At 55.2% G+C, this 27,131-nt stretch overlaps 1 protein-coding gene across 3 annotated transcripts; it reads left to right on the top strand.

The window, feature by feature from the left end:
* On the top strand, positions 1–21,682 carry WDR5 (WD repeat domain 5). Of its 3 annotated transcripts, none has more exons than XM_037732967.1 (15): positions 1–107; positions 446–741; positions 3,948–4,086; positions 4,785–4,893; positions 5,173–5,246; positions 5,860–5,949; positions 6,168–6,257; positions 6,472–6,555; positions 11,387–11,442; positions 15,229–15,275; positions 17,594–17,669; positions 18,409–18,442; positions 18,782–18,856; positions 19,596–19,683; positions 20,941–21,369. In XM_037732967.1, exons 3-15 carry the CDS (start codon positions 4,006–4,008, stop codon positions 21,039–21,041), a joined length of 1,005 nt encoding a protein of 334 aa, XP_037588895.1. In that variant the 5' UTR covers positions 1–107; positions 446–741; positions 3,948–4,005; the 3' UTR covers positions 21,042–21,369. The 3 variants fall into 3 exon arrangements, with proteins under 3 accessions (XP_037588895.1, XP_037588896.1, XP_017368579.1); XM_037732968.1 differs by having other exon boundaries at positions 446–761; XM_017513090.2 differs by lacking the exon at positions 446–741 and having other exon boundaries at positions 3–107; positions 20,941–21,682.
* The last annotated feature ends 5,449 nt before the right edge of the window (positions 21,683–27,131 follow it).

Genomic DNA, 27,131 nt, shown 5'->3' with positions numbered 1-27,131 from the left:
TGGCGCCCGCCAGAGCTGCCGCCTTGTCGCGCAGAGTCCGCGCTCCCGCCCAGGAGGCGGCCGACGCGACGTCCCGAGCGCCCGGCCCCGCCGCCGCGGCCCGGCAGGTAAGTGGGCAGCCGCCCGGCCCGGGGGGCACGAGGCGGGGAGTGGGACGGCGCCGGGAGCCCCCGCATCGTCCCCGGCCGCCGCACGTGTTCCCTGCCGGGCCTCCGGCCAGGCCCACCCCCGGCGCTGCCCCCACTGCGGCGGCCCCGCCCGGGACCCTCTCACGGGCTCGTCGGTGGACGGCCGCGCGCGCGGGCCCCTGCACCCCGCCCGCCCCCACCGGCGCCCCCACCTCCGATTCCCCCGCGGGCCGCTGACAAGGCCCGAGCGCCGGCCCTGGGGCCTCTCCCCAGGCGGCGCGCCCGGCCTCACATCGCTCCTCTCCCTGCACCTCCAGGGAAGGGCCAGACCCACGAGCCACTCAGTCCCCGGACGTGGCGCTTCCCTTCGTAGAAACGCCCCAGCCCGCTCCCGCCGCTCACCCCAACCGGAGGCAGCCAGGCTGCACCTCGCTAGGTGGGGTCCTGGGTTCGGGTCCTCGGTCCTGAACGGAGGGTCCCCCGCGCCTCCTCGCGCGGGGCCGCAGACCAGTCCTGGCCGGTGTGCGAGAGCCATCTTGAGCGGTTACGTTCCCGGACTAGACGGAGGTCCGGCTGTTACTTCCCGCTCACGACCCTCCCTGCTGTCTCGCATGCAAGTTTCCAGCCACCCAGGTCCGTTTTCCCATGTCCCGAATGCTTACGCTGTGCCCTGGGCAGGTGCCGTGCTGGCCGGTGGGGAAGACGGATGGGTAAGCGGAGGACCCAGGCCGGGAGCCCGTACAGGACCTGAGATGCGGAGCGCCGGGTTCCCGCCGCTGTCGGGCCGGCCACCTGGCTGGTGTTTGGGATGCAGATTCATTCCCGTCTGCACGCCGCAGGCCGATTCCTGGGCTCCACCTCGGGGACTCAGGGACTCCGGAATCCGCCGGTGGCATCCAACCCAGGAGCGCATACTGAGCTTTAGTTGCTGGGCTTCAGGTGGTCAGGCTTACCTGGATGAAAAGCAGCAGCTGCTAGGAGGAGCCAGGCCGCACCTGGGCGGGGGGTCAACTCCTCATCACCCTGCGTGGAACCTTCTCGGCCCCCACTTCTTCAGGGTCAAGTCTCCAACCTTCCTGTTCCCATAAAATGATTCTTCCCAGAAACTCCTGGGTGTTGTATGAAAATGCCAAGCTTTGGGCTGGGCGCGGTGGCTCACACCTATAATCCAGCACTTTGGGAGGCTGAGGCGGGCAGATTGTCTGAGCTCAGGAGTTCGAGAGCAGCCTGGGCAACATGGCAAAACCCCGTCTTTACTAAAAGTACAAAAGATTAGCCGGGTATGGTGGTGCACGCCTGTAATCCCAGCCACTCTGGAGGCTGAGCATGAAAATTGCTTGAACCTCAGAGCCGGAGGTTGTAGTGAGCCAAGATCTTGCCACTGCACTCCAGCCTGGACTCAAAAAGAAAATTCCAAGGCTAGACCCCACCACTGAGGTAGAAACTGGTTGGTGGGAAGGGTCAGGAAAGGGTATTTTAAAAGTCAGGTTTAGGTTAAGGGGTTTTTTTGTTTCTTTGTTTCCTTTTTTTTTTTTTGAGACAGAGTCTCGCTCTTGTTGCCCAGGCTGGAGTGCAATGGCGCGATCTCGGCTCACCGCAACCTCCGCCTCCTGGGTTCAGGCAATTCTCCTGCCTCAACCTCCTGAGTAGCTGGGATTACAGGCACGCGCCACCATGCCCAGCTAATTTTTTGTATTTTTAGTAGAGACGGGGTTTCACCATGTTGACCAGGTTGGTCTCGATCTCTTGACCTCGTGATCCACCCGCCTCGGCCTCCCAAAGTGCTGGGATTACAGGCGTGAGCCACCGCGCCCGGCCTTCTTTGTTTCTTTTACATGTTAATGTTTTTTGAGCCCCAGGGTGGGGTGGGGTGGGCCTGAGCTGGGAGGGGTTGAGCTCCTTATTAAGACGGCTTGTCTGCTGCGCCTTGCGGGAGGGTGTTTCAGGCATCTAGAGTCACCTGGGTGAGTAGAGGGCTGACTGGAGCTGCCTGGCCCTCTGAGCTGTCTGTTCTGCTTCTGGTCCTCTGGTGTTTCACTTGGGTAGGGCATGGCCACACTTCACTCGGCTCTTGCCCTGACTTGGCTGTCTCACACTAGGACCTTTGCAGCGGACTTCGCAGCTTTTTGCTTGGATTTCCTTAGCTCCTCCCTCTCCCTGTACTTGTCCAGCGTTCCAGGGAGAAGGCAGCAGCTGGGTTAAATTGCCATGGCCGGGTTGCACTAATGACAAGCACCACGTAGCGGGTATTTACGGAGGATTGGCTTTGTACTGGCACTTTGTACCCTGGGCAGCTCTACAGGGCGTGCCCCTCCCCTTCCCCACTCGTGTGTGTGTGTGTGTGTGTGTGTGTGTGTGTGTGTGTGTGTGTGTGTGTGTTGCGACGCTCAGGCTTTAGATGCAGCATGATCCATCCTTGCCCAGGGAATCTTTGCTGCAGGTGAAATGGATCTGTGGCCACACCTGTTCTCTGTAAAGTGGGTGTTGTAGTTTCTCTACCTTCCTCTTTCGTGAAGACTTTGAGACGTGCTCTTTTTGATGCCTTCCATTTCACTTTAAGGTTGCAAGCAGCCTTGCAAGATTTCGGTTTCAAGCTCCAAGCTAGAATGTACAGTGTGTAAGCTCGTTAGGTGGATGGCAGTGCCAGCTTCCAGGATTCTGATGGCCAGTGGTATTTGCAAGCATGTCTCAGTGGCTTTCTTTAATAATGCTATGCCTCCTTTCAGAACAATCTGTTGTGTTTTTATGAGATGTATTCAAGTAATGGATCTATTCTCTCGATAGAGGAAACTAGCTGCTTACTGGACAGATTTTGGGTAATTTTTATCGTCAAGGTGAAACCGGTTGAACTGCAGTCTTTTTTCATTCCCCTGCAGTGTCAGTCTTGCTCATAGAATATCACTGGTGTACTTGAGGCTGCTTTTCCAGAAGGCAGGATGTGGGAATTCCAGCAGGCAGAGCTGGCTCCAGCTCCTCTCTTCGCAGGGTTTTGTAGGTCCTCACTGGGGGCGAGGCCTGTGAGCTGTTAGCATTCTGGAAGGCAGCCTCGTGCCTGCAGCCTGTGCATGGAAGCACCGGAGCCCACCCTTGAGGCTCAGACCACTGGGTGCCTGCACTTGTGCCTTCAAGCACTGCTGTGAACGTGATTGCATCACTGGATGCATTTTAGGATTTGGCTGTGCTCCCAAACTTCTGTACCCTGAAGCCGTCTTCTGTCATTTGGCATGTTAGCTTACTGTCAGGAAACCTTTTGCTGTTCCTTTTATAATGTGTCCAGGGCTTTTTTTTTTTTGAGACAGTTTCACTCTTGTTGCCCAGGCTGGAGTGCAATGGCGTGATCTCGGCCCACTGCACCCTCCGCCTCCCAGTTCAAGTAATTCTCCTGCCTCAGCCTCCTGGGATTACAGGCACATGCCACCACGCCTGGCTAATTTTTTTTGTATTTTTAGTAGAGTCGGGGTTTCACCATATTGGCCAGTCTGGTCTCAAACTCCTGACCTCGTGATTTGCCTGCCTCAGCCTCCCAAAGTGCTGGGATTATAGGCCTGAACCACCATGCCCAGCCATATCCAGGGCTCTTTGAAGAAAATTGCATTTGTTTGCACAAACTGCTGCATTCCTACAGACTTCTGGATAACAAAATAGGAAGCACCCTGAGGGTGGGGTCTTTGATGATTACAAAAGTGGAATGGTTTGTTTGCTACAGGGCTCAATTGGTAGTCAAATGTTTTTCTTTAAATCCTTTTTCCTGAAAATCCACTTTTAAAAATACGGTTTGTTTCTTGGCCTTGGCCCCCTGTTCTGCGTCTTGCTCAGCAGACTGCCTCTGTCACTGGGACCCTCCATCCACATCCCCTGTGTGACCAGCGTTAGAGCCATGGCAACGGAGGAGAAGAAGCCTGAGACCGAGGCCGCCAGAGCACAGCCGACCCCTTCGTCATCTGCCACTCAGAGCAAGGTGCGTGCCCAGGAGCCCTGTGGGTGTTTTGGGGGGCAAATAACGCTTAGCGATTCTTGGAAACATTTCACACTCCTAAGTCTAGCCTTCCCTACGCAGTTAAAGGTCACTGCTAATTTTTATTTCCTGACCACATATCTAACGAATGCTTGTGACCTGCTGTGTCAGGGATCCCAAACCTGTCACCTGGAGGAGGGAGGCTTTATCAAAAATACAGATCCTTGGTCCTGATTGTAAGAGTCTCTGTAGGACCCAGAAAACATCTCTTCATAATTGCCCCCACCCTGGCTGTGACCTGACGCCCAGGCAGAGACGCCCTCTTGTAGATCTTTAGCAAAGGGAGCGGGGCCTCAGGTGTGTTTGGGGCAGGTCGGGGGTGGGGCGCGCTGGACCAAGGTCAGGGCTGGAGGGGCCTCCTGTGCTGTAGCAGGATCAGAGGTGGGTTTGAGGTGGGGTTGTGCCTTGAGGGGGCCTCAGACGTTTCTGGCTCGGCTGGTGCTGCTGGTACTGAGGTCTTAGGGGGAAGTAGTGGGCTCAGATTTAGATCTGTTCCGTTTGAAAAGTGACGCCACATAGAAATTGATGGAAGGCACTGGTCATGTGGTTTTGGACCTATAAAGATCTGAGCTGAATCCAAACTGGTCACAAGTGGAACGCATAGTGGTGGTGACTTTTTGCTGACTGATCTCTCCCAACAGCCTACACCCGTGAAGCCAAACTATGCTCTCAAGTTTACACTTGCTGGCCACACCAAAGCGGTGTCCTCCGTGAAATTCAGCCCGAATGGAGAGTGGCTGGCGAGTTCATGTACGTAGCACTGAGGCCCTCAGCTGCCGGAGGAGGCGGTCTGAGCCGCAGACCAGAAACCATGGAGGGTGGCGTGCTTCCTCACCTCCTGCTCTGGGCCTCAGCGGGGGAGGAGAAGGGGGCTGGTCACCTCTGGCACGTGGCTGCGCTGAATGGGTTTTGAGCCGTGGGGTTCATGCTGATGACCAGGGACTCGTGGGAAAAGCCCAGACTTTGGACTCTGGATGACTGGACAACCGTGGCCTGCTTCTAGCCTCAGATCCTTTTGTTTTCTTTCAGCTGCTGACAAACTCATTAAAATTTGGGGCGCATACGATGGGAAATTTGAGAAAACCATATCTGGTCACAAGCTGGTAGGTTTCAGCCCTGTGCGACGAAGTTGACTGAACAGTGTAGCTCCAGTGAGCAAGTGGTCAGGGCCGTTTTGAGAACGGTGGGTTCAGGTTTAAGTTTTTCCCCCCTTTTTTCCTCTCTTTTTTTTTTTGAGATGGAGTCTCGCTCTGTTGCCAGGCTGGAGTGTGGTGGCGGCATGATCTCAGCTCACTGCAATCTCCACCTTCTGCGTTCAGGCGATTCTCCTGCTTCAACCTCCTGAGTAGCTGGGACTACAGGCGTGTGCCACCACACCCAGCCAATTTTTGTATTTTTAGTTGAGACAGGGTTTCATCATGTCGGCCAGGATGGTCTCGATCTCTTGACCTCGTGATCCACCCTCCTTGGCCTCCCAAATATTCTATTTAACACCAAATACACTTGACTTCCCCGGATGAGTGTCTGTGGGGCTGGCAGAGCTGCAGAAAGCCTGCTGTTTTCCTCCCTTGCAGTGTGTCTTTTGTAAGGTTAATGAGTAAGAGGATTTCCCGAGGGCAATGGGGATGTTTGGGATTTTGCCCACAGGTCCTATTCTGTCCTCTTCCTGCCCAAGTTACTCTGTGCAAGTTACTGACCCTGTTTTTTCTCCCCAAGGGAATATCCGATGTAGCCTGGTCGTCAGATTCTAACCTTCTTGTTTCCGCCTCAGATGACAAAACCCTGAAGATATGGGACGTGAGTTCGGTAAGCAACACTCAGTGCTCCTCTCCAGGGAAGACTGGCTGCAGGGGCACGGGCGTCCGGGCAGGGTGGGTGGGTGGAGACTGAGTGGACTTGGGGATTAGCCAATCACTGGTGGGTGGGCGGGCATGCTCTGAGCTGTCAGGCATTGATGACTGTGATCTGATGCTGTTGTTTCCAGAAAGATCCACTGGAATAATCCCAGTAATACTCTGTTTTAGGGAAAGTGTCTAAAAACTCTGAAGGGACACAGTAATTATGTCTTTTGCTGTAACTTCAACCCCCAGTCCAACCTTATTGTCTCAGGATCCGTAAGTGTGGCCGGGTGTCTTCCCCGAGGGCGGTTGTGTCAGATGTGGGAGGGCTGGTGAATTTGGTTGTAGCAACCATGGAGAAGGCAGGTAGGCCCTGCGTCTCTTCTGTGCTGCTTGTGGGGCGGAGGGGCTGAGAGGTCTTGGGTTCTGGGGAGGCTTGTCTCCTCTCTCTTCCCTGTAAACATCACTCTAACCTCTTCTTTTTATTTAGTTTGATGAAAGTGTGAGGATATGGGATGTGAAAACAGGGAAGTGCCTCAAGACTTTGCCAGCTCACTCGGATCCAGTCTCGGCCGTAAGTTGCAGTGACACAGATGGGGTGGTGTTGGCAGTGCGTCCCTCTGACACTGGATGTGGCCAGCTGTCTCCCTGGTGGACATAAGCCTGGGTGTGGCCTGTGCCTAACTGATTCCTGCTGTTATGCCGAAGTCTAAAGCAATCAGGCTGGAGGCTGGGACCTGAGAGATGAGTCCTGTGTGCAGCGGAGGGGTGGCAAGGGGGTGGTGAAGTGTCAGTCGGGTGCCCTGTGGTGAATACCAAGGGGCCCTTCTAGCAGGCTGTTGGGGCGGTGGCTACAAGCATTCAGGGGGCAGTATACTTTGAATGGATGCATGGGACAAGAAGGGTACAGGCAGGGAAGGGCACTGGGAGTGGGAGCAGGGGTGAAGTGTGAGTTCTGAGTGGAATTAGCTTTGACTGGGTGGGCAGGGATGACCCAGTCCTATGGGAACTGTTGGAAGCTGGAACCCTCTGAAGAACAGGCTCTACACAGGGACATGTCCTGCCATTTTGCTGTTGCCATGCCACTGTGCAAAACAAATGACCAAGAGGTTGGGCGTGGTGGATTGCTTGAGGTCAGAAGTTTGATACCAGCCTGGCCAACATGGTGAAATCTCGTCTACTAAAAATAAAAAAAATTAACCAGGCAGGGTGGTGGGTGCGTGTAATCTCAGCTACTGGGGAGGCTAAGGCTGCAGCGTCTCTTCAATTCGGGAGGCGGAGGTTGCAGTGAGCTGAGAATGTGCCACTGCACTCCAGCCTTAGCAACAAATGCCCTAGAGTTAAACTACGCAGTATCATAAACTACTCCATTTCACAAAGTGGCCAGAAGGTTCTGTTAACAAAGCACATGAGGTAGTTTCAGGGCCAAGCCTGCCCTTCACTGAGAAGCAGAAGGAATGGTGGGTGCATCATTCGTCCCATGCTGCCTGCCCATGTCCCTTTCACTTCCTGTTATCTTGGCGGTGAAGGGGTTTAAGCATTTTTACCCTTGGAAGGCTTTACCCAAGTGAGATGGTGGGCAAAGCTCTGATGTGGACAGAACAGATAATGTATCAGGCTGAGGCAGGACCGCGGGCTCAGCCTCACACACAGCCAGGCCACATGGCCCTCGAAGGCCCAGAGTCACTGCTCCGGGGAGGCTGTTTGCTGTGGGGATGGCGCCATGTGGCCCTGTGCATGCCACTGTGTGCTCGCAGGCAGCCTCTTGGTGTCAGTCCCCTGTCCTCTGGGGGCACCGTGGGTCACAGCAGAGCCACTTTCAGACTGGGATTGACAAATGAGCACTTGTGAAGTCATCTGAGAAAGGGGTTCACCTGGCGGCCTTGGAGTTGGAAGAAAGAATTCTGTGAGCATCCTAGTGGCTAGAGAGCTGCATGTGGGACTCGTAGGTGATGGGTAGGATCTTTCTCCTGCGAAAGTGGTGGTGTTCATTAAGAACAAACCAAACCAGGGTGAGTGCCGTGCCTCCCACCTGTGACTCCAGCACTGTGGGAAGCTGAGGGAGGAGGATCCTTGGAGACCAGGAGTTTGAGACCAGCCTGCACAACACAGTGAGACCCCGTCTCTGTACAAAAAGCAAAAAATTAGCCAGGCAAGGTGGTGTGAGCCTGCAGTCCCAGCTACTTGGGAGGACAGGGTGGGAGGATTGCTTGGGCCTGGGAGTTTGAGGCTGCGGTGATCAAGATCACACCACTGCACTCCAGCCTGGATGAAAGAGTGAGACCTCGTATCTTAGAAAAGAAACTAAAAGGGTGAGCAAATGTAGGAGGTAGAATATCAGTCCCCTGAGCCACCTCTGGAGTCAGCTGCCAGGAGATGAAGTCTGCCCCTCTGTGGTCATCTGCTTTGTTTTTCAGGTGTGTAGTTTCCAGGGTGGCTCATTCCTGTCCTGTAAATAACTGGTACTGCACCACAGCTGCTGCTCTTCAGCTGCCTCCACTGCAGAGAGGTTTTGGGGCTTTTTTTTTTTTTTTTGAGATGGAGTCTCAATCTGTTGCGCAGGCTGGAGTGCAGTGGTACGATCTTTGCTCACTGCAGCCTCTACCTCCTGGGTTCAAGCGGTTCTCCTGACTCAGCCTCCCGAATAGCTGGGATTGATTATAGGTGCCCACTACCATGCCTGGCTAATTCTGTATTTTTAGTACATGTGGGGATTCACCACGTTGGCCAGGCTGGTCTTGATCTCCTCCCAAAGTGCTGGGATTACAGACATGAGCCGCTGCGCTGGGCCTGGGCCACTTTTGATGTCTGCGCACATCTGTGTCCTTGGACTGCTGGTGTGGGCCTGCTGTGTGAGCAGGGACTGCCTGTCACCTCTCAGTGGGTGCTTATGTGTAATGCTCACAGGCAGAGGGATCCTGTTTGCACGACTTCGGCGCATCTGAGGCAGTTTCTGCAGGATGGATTTGGAAGGGCAAATGCAGCAGTCAGGGGATGTTTAGCTTTTTCACGGGTACATTTTGGAGCCTTAGAGACTTTGAGGCATGTGGCCCCCTGCTTACTGCCCCCATCCCTGTCCTTCAATCCAGGTTTGCCCTCTCTGGCCGGGGCTCCTCGGCCGAGGGCTGCTGCTGACCCCCATCATCCACAGCCCTCACATCCTTGTTGAACCTGAGACCTGTGTTTTTCTTGCCCTTGAGCTTCTGCTAGTGCTTGTCTGCCCAAGTCGGCTCCACAGAGCACTTGGAGTGCTCCTCTGCTAGGGGTCTTGCCATCCCCAGCTGGGTTTTGACTGGTTGCCTTATCTAGTTCTTAACTATTTCTTTTTTTCTTGAGACAGGCTCTCTCTCAGTCACCTAGGCTGGAGTGCAGTGGCACGATCTTGCCTCACTGCAACCTCTGACTCATGGGTTCAAGTGATTCTCCTGTCTCAGCTTCCTGAGTAGCTGAGACTACTAACACACCCGACTAAGTTTTGTATTTTTTGTAGAGACAGGGTTTTGCCATCTTGGCCAGGCTGGTCTCCAATTCCCGGCCTCAAGTGATCCACCCGCCTCGCCCTCCCAAAGTGCTTAGGTTACAGATGTGAGCCACCGTGAGACCAAGACCGGCCTGCCTTATCTAGTTCTCCCTAGCACTTAACTTTTCTGGCAGCCTGATGCTGGAATGCAGGGGATGGGCCGTGTTGCCCTTGCGCCTCAGTGTGGGTGGGATGGCAGAGCCGGGCCCTGTTTGCCAGTGGGTAGTGTTTGGATGTGGTTAAGAAGCTGAACAAAGCAAAGCATGAAGTCGGCCTTGTGTGCTTCGGGGATTTGAGTTGACTCACTACCATCCAACGGAATGGTCTTGATAAAAGACTGTTTTGCAGATTTAAAGGCAGGGTAAATGTGGTTAGATTGATCACTGTGAGTTAGAAAAGCACTTTGAGAGGCTGCTCACCAGATGATTACAGTGGAGCAGCTGGCCCAGCAGGAGCAGCCTGTCAGCAGAAACAAGTACTCTACCCTCTGCGTCTGCTGGAGAATGTCTTCCAGGGCTGCCGTACCCACATGCCCAGCACGGAGGCTGCCAGCTGCACGGTGACCCAGAGCTGAGGGCTGTGTGAGGTACTTGAAGGTTTCATAGACCTGGTATAAAAAAAGAATATCAAGTGTCTTGTAATAACTTCTCGTGTTGATTGTGTTGAAATGATGTTTGAGATACGTTGGGTTTTGCGCTATCAAACCAGTTTCACCTGTCTTTTAAGTTTTTCTCATGTAGCTGCTAGAACAGTTATGGTGGCACGTGGCTGGCGGGCCCTTGCAGAGTCTAGCCTAGTGCTTCTCCGGGCGCAGCAGCAGGCAGCATGCCCGGCGACCTGTTCGAAATTCATGTTCTTGGGCCCCGGCCTGGACTGGTCACATCAGAAGCCCTGGGGTTGGGGCCTAGTGGTCTCCGCTGTACCTGCTTGAAAGTGCCTCTGATGCATGTGGATTTGCCTCTGGGGACATATGGCAACGTCTGGAGGCTTAAATAAAAATGATAGAAATTTATGACGAACCTCTGACTCCTGACATGGTGGATTTTGAATCCATTTGTTCTAAGATTCAGTTGGAAAAAAAGAAAGGAAAAACCCAAGGAGATCAGTTATAAGAAAGGGATTGTTGTTAGCTAGCAGTTTCTTTTTTTTAAGGAATTAACAGTCTTTATTGGGCTGAGACCAGGAGTCTGTGGGTCTTGAGGACCGCTGTGTATTGTCAGCTTTCTTCTCCAGGGCCTGTTTCTGTAGCCTCATGCGCTGTTTCTTCTACTGGTACTGGATCTTGGCTTCTCTCCTGACTTTGTATCATTTCATTTTATTACTATTAAGCCAGGGGAAATTATTTTTAACTGTAATAACCCTGTCAAGCTGTCCTCACAGCAGGGCAGATAGACAGAAGCTGCTGCTCTTTGTATGAGCCGAGTGGGACTTTGTTGGTTGTGTTTGTTTCTTTGCAACAATATATCTTGGCCCGGTGCGTTGGCTCAGGCCTGTAATCCCAGCACTTTAGGAGGCTGAGGTGGGCGGATCACAAGGTCAGGAGTTCGAGACCAGCCTGGCCAACATGGTGAAACTCCATCTCTAATAAAAATACAAACATTAGCCGGGCGTGGTGGCGGGTGCCTGTAATCCCAGCTACTCAGGAGGCTGAGGCAATCTCTTGAACCCGGGAGGTGGAGGTTGCAGTGAGCTGAGATTGTGATACTGCACTCCAGCCTGGGCGGCATCTAAAGAATAAACAAACCAAAGAACAACAACAACAAAAATAAAACAATAACAAACATCTCAGCTTTTTTTTTTTTTTTTTTTTTTTGCTCAGGTGAGAAGCAGTTGTGTCCATGCCTTGAAAGTAAGGTTTTGTTTCTTCTCCCTCCTCCATTCTTAGGTTCATTTTAATCGTGATGGATCCTTGATAGTTTCCAGTAGCTATGATGGTCTCTGGTAAGTGAAAGCATTTTACTTCATTAATTAGTGAGTACTTACTGAGGGTCAGCTCTTGTACTATTCTTGCATCTGGGGGTACAGCAGTGACAAAAGACCCAAGTCCTTAACTTCTGAAGCTTCTCTGCTGGCCACACTGCAGACACGTCAGCAGATACGCACAGCAGTTTCAGGGTTGACAGCACAGGTGATGGGGCGGTGGATGTGGCTGTCATTAGGGCGGGTCAGGGAGGGCCTCCTCCATCAGACTTCAGCTCCATGTAGACACTGACATGTGCACTTCACACGCTCATGGAGAATGGGTGTTTGAACCCCTTGAGAGGAAAGCTGTGCAGATCCAGGAGGATGTTGTGTGCTGCCGTGCCTGGTGAGGAAGTGTCACCATCCCGGGCAGGTAAACCTGAGCAGATGACAGCATAGAGAAGGGCAGGGGGAAGAGGGACGGCCGCAGCAGAAAGCGTACCTAGGTCTCAGCAGGCGTTGTTTGTAGCACTGGGACTTGGTAATCTCGGTGTCCAGCACTCCTCAGGAGACAGGGCAGTGGGGCGGCAGATGTGAACTCAGCGAAATGTCTGGTGGGAGCATGTGGCGGGAGGGGAGTGTTTAGACTGCGTTTTGGATGTGGGGTGGACAGCATCATAACTTGTTCAGATTGGTCACTAGGGAGGAGGGGGACAGTGGCAGCTACTGGCTGAATTGAAGACCTTACCAGGACTTCCTGCAGGGAACCCTCAGGTGGACACGCACACTCGAGATCGGTTTCCCAATCTGACTGCAGTGACTGTTGGCAAGGGGTCCCCAGGGGTCCCAGCTGTAGTTGCCATGCATGGTCCCTTCATCGGTCTTGAGTAGACGGGTCTGGTGGGTCTGGTGGGAGAGGGTCAGAGTCAGAGCTGCACCTGACCCCCAGCCTTCCCATGGGCCCTACAGCGCACACTTCCCGGCCATTACCTTGCCAGGCTCAAGCTGCAGTCCAGCACTGATGGCGTTTGGGGCGGAGGTCACTGGGATGTGCTGTGGCAAAAATGAAGTCACCTGGAGCCCCACATTGGCTCGTAGCGGCCATGGTTAAAGCCATGGATTACACTTGACCGTTTAGCAGCTTGTTATAAGGGGTACAATTTGGGAACAGCCAGAGGGAAGGGGCATACAGGGAGAACTATGGAGGAGCATGGAGCTGCCAGGGCCTCTCTGGTGCCACCCTCCCGGCCCCTCCGTGTGTGTGTGTCACCAACAGGCAAGTGAGCACAGACAGTCTCAGAGTTACTCATGGACCCAGCTCTAAGAACTTTTTAAAGAAATCGGAAGTATGCCAAGGAAATCAGGGAAATGGGAACAAATGAGGACACTGATGAAATCAGGTGTATTCTTTGATGAGACTGGCGGTTAAGACCTTTTACGCCCATGATGTAAAAAGCAAAATAAACCTGATTAGAAATAGGAAGTGGGTGGAAACACTGCAGGAGGAGGAAGCAGGAGGAAGAAGCTCGTCCAGGCTGAGTGCCTCAGGCTGCAGCAGCAAGGCTCGTCCACATTCTAAAGGGACCCAAGGCATGGCATCTGGAGGGACCAGCCACTGCCGAAGAGGCCGGAAAAAGGGATTGAAGGCCTAAAAATAACATCGTTCCCTGTGACCTTATACTCGAATCCAGTTAAATATCGAACTGCTAAGCTTATCCAAACTTTTCCAGATCACAGACAGGATGGAGCTCCCTGGTTCATTTCTTTGGGTTTAGCATGACCTCGCTACCTAAGCTTTGATTACTGGTCCCAAAGGAAAACCAGAGAGGGCAACTCACTAGTGAATACTGCTGCCAGGGTTCCAGAGGAAGTAGTAGGCCTCTGAGCCTCATGCACAAAAAGGAATTTCCACAGCCAAGTAGTTCAGTATTCATTATTAAGTAATGAAAGGGTTATAACACAGACATCAGGAAACCCATTATCTAGTTGTACCAACAGATGAATGGTGTTAAAGGTCCCTGTGAGTAGAGGTCCACCCTTTAGCAAGATAGACCAGTATTGTTGACTACTTGCTGGTAACTAGTAATTTTCATCATATATGGTGACACACTAAAACTATTTCTGTGAAAATCAGAAGCGAGACAGGCATGCCTGTTTCCTGTGGTACTCAGCATTGTTGGGAGTTTCTAGCTAATGTAAGAAAATGAAAATAATAGTCGTATGAAAATTGAATAGAGATACACATTTTTGTAGATATGGGCCGGGTGCAGTGGCTCACACCTATAATCCTAGCACTTTGTAAGGACAAGGTGGGTAGATAATATGGTCAGGAGTTCGAAACCAGCCTGGCTAGCATGGTGAAACCCTGTCTCTACCAGAAATACAAAAATCAGCCGGGCATGTAGTCCTAGCTACTCTGGAGGCTGGGGGAGGAGAATCACTTGAACCTGGGAGGTGGAGTTTTTTGTGAGCTGAGGTCCTACCACTGCATTCCAGCCTGGACCACAGAGCAAGATTCCATCTTAAAAAAAAAATAAAAAAAATTTAGAAGCCACCGACATGGTGCTTTTCAAACATTTAACCCTCTGTCATGGGCACTGTCAGCCTTGCTTTTGAGGCAGGGACACACGTCCCTCAGTTGGTGAGCATAGGACCCAGACCCCGCGTCAGCTCTGGAGTCCGGGCCTGGAACCCCAGCCTGCTGGCTACATGGTGTGATCTCGCCTTTAGTGCCATCAGGGCTTGAAAATGGACTGTTTGTCTTTATACTGGGAATTGCCAGTTAGAAGATGGGGAAAATGTTCCCAGTTTAACAGTGACAAAAATGCTAAGATGTTTAGGAATGCAGCCACTGAGAAAGAGCAGGACTTGTGGAGGACACGAGAAGTGGAACCGAGGTTAGGAGACCAGGCCCTCGTGGCCCGGGCAGCTCCTGGAGAGGCCCTGTGGGTGCTTATGGAGCTGGAGGCAGTGAATTGAAGATCCACGGGATGCAGGACGGCACTTGCTGAGAGAACTGAGAAGATGCAGAGTTGGGAGGAGAGTTGCCGCTCTGGGTTTTAACACCCTGAAGCGGCTGAGGTCCAGTGTGGTCTGGTCCCGGATAACTGAAGTGTGGGCGGAACAGGATGGGGGTGTGCAGAGTGGGGTGCACTGGGGCCCCGCAGAGGCCGGCTTATCCATGGGTGAGAGATGGAGGGATCGTGCATGGCGGCCATGGAGTCTTGGGCTTGAGGAACAGCTTGTCCACGTCTGTCCCAAGCCTGTGCCCTGCTGGCATCCGTGCGGTGGAAGTGTGGGTGCTAACGGCAGGCTCTGCTTCCAGAATGTGTCTGTATGGGCAGAAATCACAGAAACCCTGGAACTGGAACAGTGTAAACGCCTGGCCCACCCCTTCTGGGAGTATTCCAGAAGACCGCTTACAGTACTCTTACATTTTTATTTAACAGAAAGCCCCCCTCCCTGCTTGCATGTGTGTGGCAGGAGAAGCCCTGGGCTGTGGCGCCCTTCTCCTTGGCCAGGGAGGTGGAGAGAGCGACAGGCTTCCCCTGTGTTGGGGTAAAGCACGGCTTGGGGAGAGCTCCAGTGGTCCCCACACACGGTCTGTGCGTGTGTGGCGTGTGTGGCCTGTTTCTGTTTGTGTGTATAGTGCTTAGTCTTTGTCCCTAGAATAGAAGAGAATGACTGTTAAATGGGTGAAGCGTAACTTTTAAAAAAAACACATCAGGAAAGGCGTGCTTGGCCTGAAACTGCGATCTGATTTCCAGCAGCCGTCCGTGATCCTAACTTGCCTGCTTACACTTCTTTGTTCTCTTTGCTTTGAAGTCGCATCTGGGACACCGCCTCTGGCCAGTGCCTGAAGACACTCATCGGTGAGTGGGGCTCTTGCCCCGCTGTGTTCCCTGCCCCTGGTCCTCACTAGCTCATCCTCCTCCCTCTGCCCTGGGCCTGCCCCTGCGGGAGGAACCTTCCTCCTTGTCCGACCCTTCCCGCCAGCTCCTTCTGACCGCTTGGTGGCTCTGTTGCTCCTTCGAGTGAAATGTTCCTGCCGTGGCCTTTCTTCTCTTGGGCCAGTCTGGGGCTCTTCAGCCTGTGTTGTTGGGCCTCACCCTGGCCACTCACTGGCGTCCTCTGGGCACCCCCATCGCCTCCTGGCTTCAGGCCACTGCTCGGATTGTTCCTTGAGTAGGCGGGGCTGAAGAGTAGGCGGGGCTGAGCGCCTGCCCTGATACACACCCATCTGCTGCCGGTGCTGCCGAGATGGATGGAGGTGCCCCAGAGGCACAGAGGACCCCACACCTGGGGGAGGAGGGGAAGGAGGGACATGGCGTGGCTTGGATGGGAAGGCCGGCTGCCAGGCAGGGTGTAGCCAGAGGGTCTGTGATGGCCTGGGGTTTCAGCTGCCCTTGCAGGGCCTGCAGGAGGGGGTGGAAGGGTTTTCATCCTGGGGGTGTTCATTTTTGAGAGGCCTAGGTTAGAAGCTTGGGATGGGCTGCCCCTTGAGGGGGGAGCTGGGTGGCGAGGATGGGGGGTGGACCCACGTGTGGGGAGGTGCCCCTTTTGCGCTCTTCTTCCCCTGCTCCCCCGGTCCTGTCTGTCGTAGCCTGCTGGGCCGGCTGAGACCAAGCACCATAGACTGGGAGGTTTTCAGCGGCAGAAATGTGTTTCCCCAGAGTTCTGGAGGCTTTAGGAGGCCTCTCCTTGGCTTAGAGATGCTGCCTTGCCCTGACTTCACACTGGTGTCCCTGGTGCTTCCATATGTCCAAATGTCCTGTTGTAAGGATACCACCCTATGGGCCTCATTTTCACTTTGTCACCTCTGAGGCTCTGGAGGCCTGGACTTCAGCGTGAGTTCCCTCACTGGGGTGGTCTTTGTAGCTTCCTGCCTTGTGGGGCCAGCCTTTGGCCATGCATCCCTCCTGAGCAAGATCACACTGTCCCTGGTGTCCCCTGCCCGGGCCACCTGTGCTCAGCTATGTGCTTCACTGTCGTGTGAGTGCACATGACCCTCACGGCCACCCTGAGGGTAGGGGTGTCTTCCTCCTGCAGAGAGGCTCATTCACTAGCCCAGAGCTCCACAGCAAGCAGGTGCAGGGACCAGGATTCGTGCCTAGGCACAGGTGGTTTTGTGTGCCCCTAAGCCAAGGGCGGGGGATGGAGGGGTCGCTGTGTAGCAGTTTTTCCATCAACGTCTCCTCAGGTCTAGCGAGTTAGACCGTCGAAGGACTGAGGCAGGTGGGCTGATGCGTTCTCCGTGATGCTCTGTCTAGGCAGCCTGGGTTAGGCATGTTGGGCACTTGCCATCAGCTGCATTAAGGGAGCCTGGCCCCCCGGCCTTTGCTGTGACCTCGGCTTGCCTGGCTGTGTGTTGCAGTGTGGCCCTGCATGGCCTCACAGCGCCTCCCGTGCCTTTTCAGTGTGTGTGACCGGGCTGAGGGAGCGCAGAAGGCGGGTGCCTGGCGAGGCCGGGCGTCCCCATGGTGGTAATGCCGAGGGCCGCGTCCTCCCCGGTGCTCGGGACACACCAGTGCCTGCACACGCGCGGGGGCTCTGACAGGGCCCAGGGATGGGGCCTACACCGGGGCACACTTTCCTTGGGATTCCCTTCTCACCCAGGTGAGGGGAAACGCCTTCCTCCCGTTGTGAGGGCTCTGGGGTTGTCACCTCCTGGAAACTCTGACTTTTTCAGCTCTGTGAGAAAGAACAGCCCTGCTCTGTCCCCAGGGCTGTGGGTCCAGCTGATAGGCCTGAGCATTAGCTGTGGGTGTGCAGCAAACAGGTTGGTCTTGCGGGCACGAATGCCCCTTGCTTCAGTGACTTCTTAAAGGAGAATTTCCGAGGCTGCTGGTGGAGTCATCCTGTGTTGAGCTGTGGATTCTCCAATCACTTCCATTCCCTGTGAGGCAGGCGATGCGTGAGAGTGCCCACGGCCCAGTGCCCGAGGAGGCCTGTGTTTCTAAAGTCCTGGTGTCGAGGGACCCCCAGAGCATGGGTTTGTGGTGTCAGGAACCTGCTCACGGCTGGTGCGAGGCGGCTAGGCCACCCTTTGGGGCGCCGAGGGGTGGTGCTGCTGGCACAGGTGGTGGCAGCCTCACTAAGATGTCATGCATGGGTGACGGGGAGCGGACACCTCCTGTTCCTGCCCACTTGTCGGTGCCCGCCCTGTGTCACCTGTCTGTTTTTATTGCAGATGATGACAACCCCCCAGTGTCTTTTGTGAAGTTCTCCCCGAACGGCAAATACATCCTGGCGGCCACGCTGGACAAGTGAGTGCTGCATGGGGCCGTGGGGATGGGCGGGTGGCCTCCCCAACCAGAGACGCCAGTGCGAGCCTTCGGAGAGCACGTTGTGGGCTTGGTACGGGGTCCAGGCTCCTGCTGGAGCTTCAGCTTCTGGGGAGTGGGCTGTTAGGCGGGAGGGCAGGCCCCTGCCCGTCCTTTCCTGAGGCTGAATCTTAGGTCCAACTGAAGGAGGAACTGGGGTCAGTTTTCTGGCTGAGCGACTATGTGGCCGTGGCCTGGGCAGGCTGGGGGCCGCCAAGGCTGTTTCTGGTTCTGACCTCTGAGCGCCTTGATCTTACCTCTCAAAAAGCCAACGCCCTCCTGGGCTGTTCCTTCCCATGTGCGCACATTCAGCCCTGTGGCTCCCAGCCTTGGCCCCAGTCCTCTGAGGACTGTGTGGTTGGGTGGTAAAACCTGTTCTGGATGTTTCCAGAATCAAGAGAACTTCCTCACCCCTTTGAGGATGACCAAGTCAGGGATGATAGCACCCATCAGCTTCCTGTTAAAGTCTCTCTTGGAACCACAAATACTTGAGGCTCTCAGGCCATCAAGTCGCTGGACTTCGGGCCTGAGGGGCTCCTCACCCTGAAGGAGAAGGGGGTTCCACCCCTGCTGCTTTGCAGCTGGCAGTGATGGTGGCCGTGACATAGAGGCTGCAGAGCTGGGTGTGGGGACAGAAGGGCTGCGTCTGGACATGCCCCTCACCCCTCTTTCTGTCTTGCAGCACTCTGAAGCTCTGGGACTACAGCAAGGGGAAGGTGAGCTCCTGCCTGCTTGGGCCCAAGTTGGGCACCGTCCCTGGGTCATAGCCTCTGGCAGGGACAGAGCTGGCCCTCGTGATGACAAAGGAGGGGAGCTCAGAGAGCCATCTCCACTGGGGTTTGGTGCGGATTCTTGAAAGACTTGGGTATTTGTAGGGTGGCAGTCTGCGTTTTAAAGCTTTGATCGTGTGGGTTTTGTGCTTGTACATATAATATTTGTGTGCTTTTCAGAACTAAGTGTAGTCAGTGTTTTATAAAACACTTTGCTTAGAATGTAGAATCACCCCAAATCAAGGGGAACCACGACTCTGACCAGCCTGTCCCCTGCTGTTTCAGTGCCTCAAGACGTACACTGGGCACAAGAATGAGAAATACTGCATATTTGCCAATTTCTCTGTTACTGGCGGGAAGGTGAGTCTCCCATAACCGAGAAGCGTCTTGCCCGTTCGTTCCCAGCTTCCTCACCCGAGAGGTCACGCCTAGTTCAGGTTGCATTCTTCTCAAGGATGTTTTTCTGCACCCACAAAACGAATTTCCTGTGTTTGAATGAACCAAAGTGTACTGCGCCGGGTACTGCGGACACCCTGTCCCGCTCGCTTCTGGGTCCATCTCCCTCACAGAGGCAGGCAGCCTGCTGTCGGGCGCTGCTGGCAGTGCTTAGCTGATACCTTCCAAGGGAGCAGGGACCCGGCAGGTGGAGCTCTGTGCACTCAGGGTGTCCCTGGGTGGATGCGCTGGCTCCGAGGCTGTCGCCACCCACCCCAACAGAGAGGGGAGTGTGTTTTCCTGACACCCACCCTGGTCTCGATGCTGCTGTCTTAGACCAGGAGAGATTCTCAGCAGCACACACAGACTCAGAATAGGGCAACCCGAAAAAACATCTTCCAGACTGGAAGCCTCCCCTGGGGCAGGCAGGCACCCGGGTTCTCGGAATGAGGCCACTGGTGGGGTAGAGCAGGCGGAGCTGGCTCCCCTTGGAGAGGAAGCCTCATGCCTGGCGGGGGTGCGGGCAGGGCTTTTTTGGTTGGGTTCAGTGCTGCAACCACCTGCGGGCTGGGCTTGGGGCAGGGTATAACCGGAGACTGTCCCTTCTGCACGCACGCGCTCTGACCTTTTCCTCGCCCTGACTGCCCTGCTTGTCCTTACCTAGTGGATTGTGTCTGGCTCGGAGGATAACCTTGTTTACATCTGGAACCTTCAGACGAAAGAGATTGTACAGAAATTACAAGGCCACACAGGTGAGCGCGCCTGTTTGTTTGGGGACAGTTCCCGCAAGTGAAGCGTGGTCTGCTTGGGTGCTGTCTGCCCTCTTCTTCCTCTGGCCCCATTTAGGAGCCGCTGCTAAGAGCTCTTGCCCAAGGCACAGAGCTGGTCAGGGCCACTGGCGACTCAGACCCAGGGCTCCTGGCTTGAACCCTGTTTCTTCCCGTTCTGCCAGGCATTCTGGTCTGGAAGTGTGTGTGGCTCTGGGACTTGAGGTGGTGCAGCCTGTCCCACTGCACGGCCAGCTCTGTTTCCTGGGCCGAGGACAGTGAGGTCATCGCTGCCCCATTCTAGAGGCTCTGTTTCCTTTCAGGGATACCTGTTCCTCTCCCAGAGAGACCCCGGCTGCTCACAGCCAAGTGGGCCCCGTGGCAGTGCCAGTTCCCAAGCCACCTAGGTCGCTCCCTCCCCAGTCCCGGCTGCCCCCTCACTCACCCTCTGGCCCCTGCATTTCCATGTCTCATCGGGCCAGTGACAGCAGGGGTGTGGCGCCCCTTTGGAAATCTGGGGCGGCACTTCTCCCTCCGTGCGAGTAGCTTCACCCAGCCTGCGAGTGTGCCGCCCAACGTCAGCTCTCAGCTCCACAACGGGCCTGGGCCTTCCCCCGTGTCCTTGCCGGCATTCTGGGGTTTGTTTGGTTTACGTAGGAACTGTAAACCCTTTGATGTGGCTGACCTTGCACCAGCCTGTTAGATCTGACTGCCCCACTTTGGGGGTGGACATGTCCTTGCTGTGACAGAGCCAGCCCTGAGGGGACACTCTGGGGCTCAGCAGTAGTGGGAGGCGGTGAGAGTGGGCAGCTCAGGGTCCTGAGTGAAAGAGGATGTGGTCGACAAAGGACCGAGGACCGCGAGGGACGGTCTGACTGGGGTCCCCGCACGCCGGCCTCTTACCAGTCTTACTGCCACGTTCCTCCCTGTGGGTGCCGAGCTGCTGCTGCTGCTGGGGACGTGGGGGAGTCCTGCTCTACAGGCGGGGTGGCTCTCCCTGCTGCCCTCCGCCCACCCTCCGCCCTCCCCGCTATGTCACCCTGGTACCAGCCGCCGTTCCCTCGCCCCCCTCTCCTGGGCTCCCTGTGTTGACGGTAGGCAGCAGGTGCTCGCACTGAGACCTCCCCGGGTGGTGTGCAGGCGCTACCAGCGTTTCTGGGGGACAGTGGAGCTCAGTCTGAGATGGTACCCACAACCCACGGCACAGGGACAGCTCGTTTCTGACTGTGTCTTTGTTTTCAGATGTTGTGATTTCAACAGCTTGTCACCCAACAGAAAATATCATTGCCTCTGCTGCACTAGAAAATGACAAAACAATTAAACTGTGGAAGAGTGACTGCTAAGTCCCTTTGCTTCCGCGAGAGAGACTGTCAGGAAGTTGACCCGGATTGGCAAGAAACATGGTGTCTCAGAGCTGGTCCCCTGGGTCTGCGCCTGGGTCAGGACGGGGCTGGATGTGAGCCTCCTCTTGGAAGATGATTTGGCTGAGCGGAAGGTGTAGAGCACCGGAAGGTTCTAAAAGTTGCTGGTGACATTTCTTGCCAATTCTTCTAACACTGTCTAGGGAAAAGTTCCTAGCCTGTTGTGTGCAAAACAGTCAACACAAGTTTTTAATTTTTTATTACAAAAGGGTAAAGTTCAATTTATCATGCGTTGTGTTTTTTCAGTAAACATTCTGTATCTTTTTGATATTCATGACCCAGTGCACGTGTGGCTGGTCACCGCCACTGTGGCCCCGACAGCCGGCCGCCCCCCTTCTCTGCTGTGTAGCCGCCCCGGGCTGCGGCCCTGACTCCTGTCCCTGCCATAGCTGTTCCTGGTGTCCGCGTCTTTCTGGAAAGCACAGCGTCGTGTGGTGGTTTTCTGTGTAAAGAGCCTTTTGTGGCCCACGCACGGCAGCACGGTCATTGCACACGGCGCTTCTGTCTCACCAGTGTCCCTGCAACAAGAGCACCACAGACTAATAAAAAGGTGGGGTTTTGTGGACAGTTGTGGGAAATGCGTCCTTGTGCAGCGTGTCACTACGTGGCCGTCTTGGAGAAATGCTCCCTTTCCTTCTCTGGGAAGGAAAGGAGGCGCCCTGGCTGGCCGCCCCTGCCGTCTGAAGACGCCTCCCCTGTAGCCTGTGCTCAGTGTTGCTGGGGAAGGGGCAGGGTTGGCGGCTCTTAGTCACAAAGGAGCCAAGCTCCTGATGGGCTCCTGTTGGGATGTTGGGCACACCTGTGGCATGGGAAGGCTCCAGGTCAGATGCCAGTGGGACTAACGTGCCTCATGAGGGCCGCAGAGCCAGCGCTGCCCCACGGCTTCCCATCTCCCGGCAGCCCCAGGAGCGGCTCCTCAAGGGATTGGGTGCTAAGCGGGAGCCTCGCCATCCCAGCCGTCACCCACTGGAGCCCTCGACCGCCCGCCCGCCTCTGCTCCTGGCCGCGCGGCTTCCCGGTGCCCATCTGCACAACGGTTTACAGCGGAGGCTGAAACCTGAGCCTGTCTGTGGAGACCTTTGTGGTGGGGGCTGCCATGCATGGTGAGGGCAGAGCGGGTGGCCAAGGGCACAGGTGCCTAGGTCTGTCCCATGGGGCAGGGCTTTGGGGCAGGGTGGTCTGTGGTGCTCCAGGAAGCCAGCCCGGGTCCTGGGTCTGCAAATGGCCCTGGCCCCAGAGCCCAGCCAGCTCTGCCTCTGTCAGGCTGGAGTTCTGAGTGAGTCCTCCAGGTTTGCGGTTGCACCGGCCCAGGGAGGAGGTGGGGGCTTGTCAGGTGGGCTCTCCTGGGGGTCCTCTAGTGGCAGAGGTGACGGGGGGATTACCTGGGCATCTGGAGATGCCTGTCCCACGGTCTCCCTTGCCCCTCTGTTTCTGATGAGGCGTACAGATGAGGGACCTGGGCTAAGACGTGAGCTGCCACAATGAAATGGTTTGATTTTTGTCTTTGACGCTCAGGGTCTGGGCACCCCGCATTTGCCGCCTGTTGTGACAGACTTGGGGAGCTCAGCCTGCAGGTGCCCTGCTGTGGGGCACCCCAGGGGCAGTGGGGCTCCTGCAATCTCGTTCTGGGAGGAAGAGCCCACTCCGGGGAGGGCTGTGCTGTGCTGAGTGCTGTATCCCTGAATATAGTTTATTTTTTCTACCTTTGAATTCTGTTGTAGATTTATGTAAAAATACATTCTTTTTGAAAATAAAAATTTTCATGTCTTCTAATTTTGTCCTGTGAGAATTTCTTAAAACGTAGCTGTCGGTGGGGTGGGAGGGCAGCCACCCTGTGGCTTTGTCCCTGGCGGTGGGGTGGCATCTGGTGTGCCAGCTTGCCCCGCGGACAGTCCTTAGGGTTTTTACAGTAGCCTTAGGAACGTCATCTGTTTCTGCTAATAATGTCCATGTTTTGTATTGATGTTCAGCTCTTCGTATATACCTGTGTGCTAATTATTGACAGTGGTAGGCAGGTAGGCAGAGTCGAAGGGAGCTCCTCCAAAGTCCTGCTGCCACCACCGTGCTGGGGAGGCTCTTCTAGGGCATGCGCTACCAGCAGGAGCTTGCAGATGTACAGAGGGCGGCGCCCCCAGGTTCCTGTTGCTGCCACAGGGACTCACCACTGTTCCATGGCTGCTCCCGTCATTGTACAAATCCCAGACGTTTCACCATGTAAGTGGTGAACACGTGGTATCTCAGAGATAATCCTCCAGAAGCGTTATTACCAAAATGCCATTTTCATGCCAAAAAGACCCCCCACCCTCTTTATTTTTGAGATGGGGTCTTGCTCTGTTGCCCAGGCTGGAATACTGCGGTGTGTTCACAACTCACTGTAGCCTCAACCTCTTGGGCACAAGTGATCCTCCCGCTTCAGCCTCCCAAGTAGCTGGGACCACAGGCACATGATGCCAAGCCTGGCTAATTGTTTTGTTATTTTAATTATTCACAGGCTAGCAAATTTTTTAATTTTTAATTTTGCAGAGAGGGTTTCTACGGTGCCTACGCTGGTCTCAAATGCCTGGACTCAGCTGTCCTCCCACTTCCGCCTTCCAAAGTGCTGGGATTACGGGCATGAGCCATTGTACCTAGCCCCCTAAGATTCTTTACTATCTGATGTTCAGATTTCTCCTGTTGTCTTAGTATGTTTAGTAAAAGCATGTCCCTGCATGTGCACACATGTACATCTCGCATGTGTACACATGTATACATGCATGTGCACACCTGCACATGGGTGCACATAAGTACGTTTGTCTATGTGCAGCGAATCACAGCATGTGTATGTACATGTAGATGTACCTGTGAGGGTACGTGTGTGCATAGGGTATGTATGTGCACATGCACAAATGCATGTGCTGGACAGGTGTATGCCTGTGTATACACACGATTGGAACTGGATCCAAACAGGGTCTTCACCTGCATCTGGTTTACCTCAAGCCTCTATTTTTTTTTTTTTTTTTTTTTGAGATGTCTCGCTCTGTCGCCCAGGCTGGGCTGCAGTGGTGTGACCTCGGCACGCTACACCCACCTCCCAGGTTCAAATGATTCTCCTGCCTCAGCCTCCCGAGGAGCTGGGAACTACAGGCACCCATTCACCATGCCTGGCTAATTTTTTGCATTTTTAGTAGAGATACGGTTTCACCATATTGCCAGGCTGGTTTCCAACTCCTGACCTCAAGTTCTCTGCCTGCCTTGGCTTCCCAAAGTGCCGGGATTACAGGTGTGAGCCACCGTGCCCGGCCCCTCTTTAAATCGCCAAGTCCTCCCTTTTTTTTGTACCATGTATCCCTTGAAACCAGGTCGTTTATCTTGTGCCTCCTGATTTTGCTGAGTGCGTCTCTGTGGGGCTGTTCAGCATCTTCCTGTCTCCTATAACCTGGCAGTGGGGGTGGCAGCCGGCCACGCCTCCTGCTTGATTCGGGACATGGCGGGTGATGCTGTGTGCATGTTCAATGAGCTGACTCATCAGCAGATTGCTTTTATTTAATAAACATCTGTCCAGTCCTTACTCAAGTCCTATGTTTAAAAACCTACAGGAGTTTAAGCCAGGTGCTGTGGCTCACGCTTGTAATCCCAGCACTTAGGGAGGCCGAGGCAGGTGGATCATGAGGTCAGGAGTTGGAGACCAGCCTGGCCAACATGGTGAAACTCCACCTCCACTAAAAATACAAAAAATTAGCCGGGTGTGGTCGCGGACGCCTGTAATCCCAGCCACTCAGGAGGCTGAGGCAGGAGAATTGCTTGAACCTGGGAGGCAGAGGTTGTAGTGAGCTGAGATTGTGCCATTGCACTCCAGCCTGAGTGACAGTGTGAGCTCCATCTCAAAAAACACAAACCTATAGGAGTTAGTGCCCAGGACACGTGTCAGGGACACAGGCCAGGTGAACATTCTCACCCTGCCTGCCATTCTCACCCTCTGGGGTACATTTCTGGTGGTTTCCCTCGGTGGGAACCAGGCACAGGTGGGGTCTATCTGTGTCATTTAGGAAAACAAGCTGTGTGCCACATCCCAGCACATCCTGTTCTTCAGCCCACGAAGGGAGCTCTCAAAACACTGGTGGGATAAGGGTGTTGGCCGTGTGGATTCACTGTCCCAGCAAGGAGCTACCTTAGGGTCGAGGATGACTTCTGAGGATTAAGTGAAAAAAAGACTCAGGAGGAGGATCAGGCGTGGTCACCCAGAGGAAGGGCAGAGGATGCTGAATCCCAGTAGATTAATGCCTGCTCCTGGGCCATGCGCTGAGATGGCTTATCACGCCCTCGGGGGAGACCCTGACCCTCAACATGAAGCCCGACGGGCGTAGGGGAGCAGGCGGTGCAGGCACTGTTAAGAGAAAGATCCACTTGGCAAAGATTTTATGTAATTCAACTAATGAGGGGACCTGTAAGATGTTACAACCGCTTGAAAATCCCACACTTACGTAGGCAAACAAGTGCTGAGACAAACTGCAAAGAAATTCAAGACTGGCAAAAGGCCAAAATCCACCATCATCATCACATCCCACTGGGCACATTCAGGGTCCTGCAGTTTCCAGCAACAGCCAAGACCAAAGGCAGAGACCTGGACAGCTGCTTAGACTCCTTAGGTTGTGCAGTTTTTCCTTATGCCTGTTTCAGGGTCTCTCTCAGTTTTTCCTGAGAGCAGACTCTTCTGCCGAAAGCTTGGTGGGCAGGAGGGAGGGTTCCCACGAGGCCTCTTGGGGAGGGAAATACCAGAATGAGGCGTGACCCCGAGGGGCGGGCTGTAACCGACGAAGGCCGCCTGGTAGCTTCCTTGTCGGGGTGCAGGGGGCGAGCTGGGCCGCGGTTCCAGCCTCCGGGCTCAGCCTTCAGCTGGACCAGCCCACCCTCTCCGAAGGGCCGCCGGCCAGGCTGGGGCCTTCCCGTGGCGGGTGTGCTGGCAGCCCAGGCCTGAGCCCTGGATCTGCGCGCACTCGCCAGCCTGTTTTCCGTATTCCAGGCCTCAGGCCCGGGGACCCTCCAGCTCCCGGGCTGCGCCTCCCGCCGCCTTCGCTGTCTCAGCAGGTGGCGCCGCGTCCTTCCCGGGAGGGGGGCTGACACCCTGCAGTCACCCCCACCCCGCCCTCCGTGGCTGTTGCGCATCTTCTCCTGAACCCAGGGCTCTCGCCCCCTCCGCGGAGCCCCTCCCCGGCCCCCGGCCTCGCCCACCCCAGCCCCGGAGGTCTCCCCGCTGCCATCCTTGCCCGCTGGGCGGTTCTCGCCCTTGCTATGGGTCAAAGTTCAAGTCCTGGCACCGGCCCTCGGGGCTCCGCGTCAAACGGGCCCGACGGGTCACCCTCTGCCGCAGCTCCTGGTCCCCGGTTCCCCTCCAGCCCTGGGGCCTTGCGGGGCCCTCCCTGCGACTCGGTGCTCCGAGCTCCTCGCGGCCGGCCCGCGCCTCCTGGAGTCTGGACTTGGGTGTGGACCTCCCCGTCCGCCCTGCTCGCTGCAGCGATCTCCACGGGGCCCGGTGCGGAGGCTCTGGAGTGGCCGGGAGCGGCTCCGGGCGGGCGGCTGATTCGCTCCGTGTGCCCAATGCTGAGTTTTCTTTTAACGAATCACTGTTGAGCGGAAACTTCCATCAGGCTTCGAACGAGGCCCCGAATGTCTGCGATGCTGGCGACCGGGCCCTGCCGGTGTCGGGACGCGAACGCGGCTCAGTGCCGGGGAGGGGCGGTTAAGATGAAGGCACAGGCCGGGCTTTGCGGCGGCTCACCCCTTTGATCCAGCACTTTGGGAGGCCGAGGCAGGTCGATCACCTGAGGTCGGGAGTTCGAGACCAGCCTGACCAACATGGCAAAACCTCGTCTCTACCAAAAATGCAAACATTTGCCAGGCGTGGTCGCGGGCGCCTGTAATCCCAGCTACTCGGGAGGTGAGCCGGGAGAATCCCTTGAACTCGGGAGGTGGAGGTTGCAGTGGGCCGAGATCGCGCCATTGCACTCCAGCCTGGGCAACGGAGCTAGACTCGAG

The sequence above is a fragment of the Cebus imitator genome, unplaced genomic scaffold, assembly GCF_001604975.1.
Source record: "Cebus imitator isolate Cc_AM_T3 unplaced genomic scaffold, Cebus_imitator-1.0 Scaffold486, whole genome shotgun sequence".
Taxonomy (NCBI): Eukaryota; Metazoa; Chordata; class Mammalia; order Primates; family Cebidae; genus Cebus; species Cebus imitator.
This window is presented reverse-complemented; position numbering and strand designations above follow the sequence as displayed.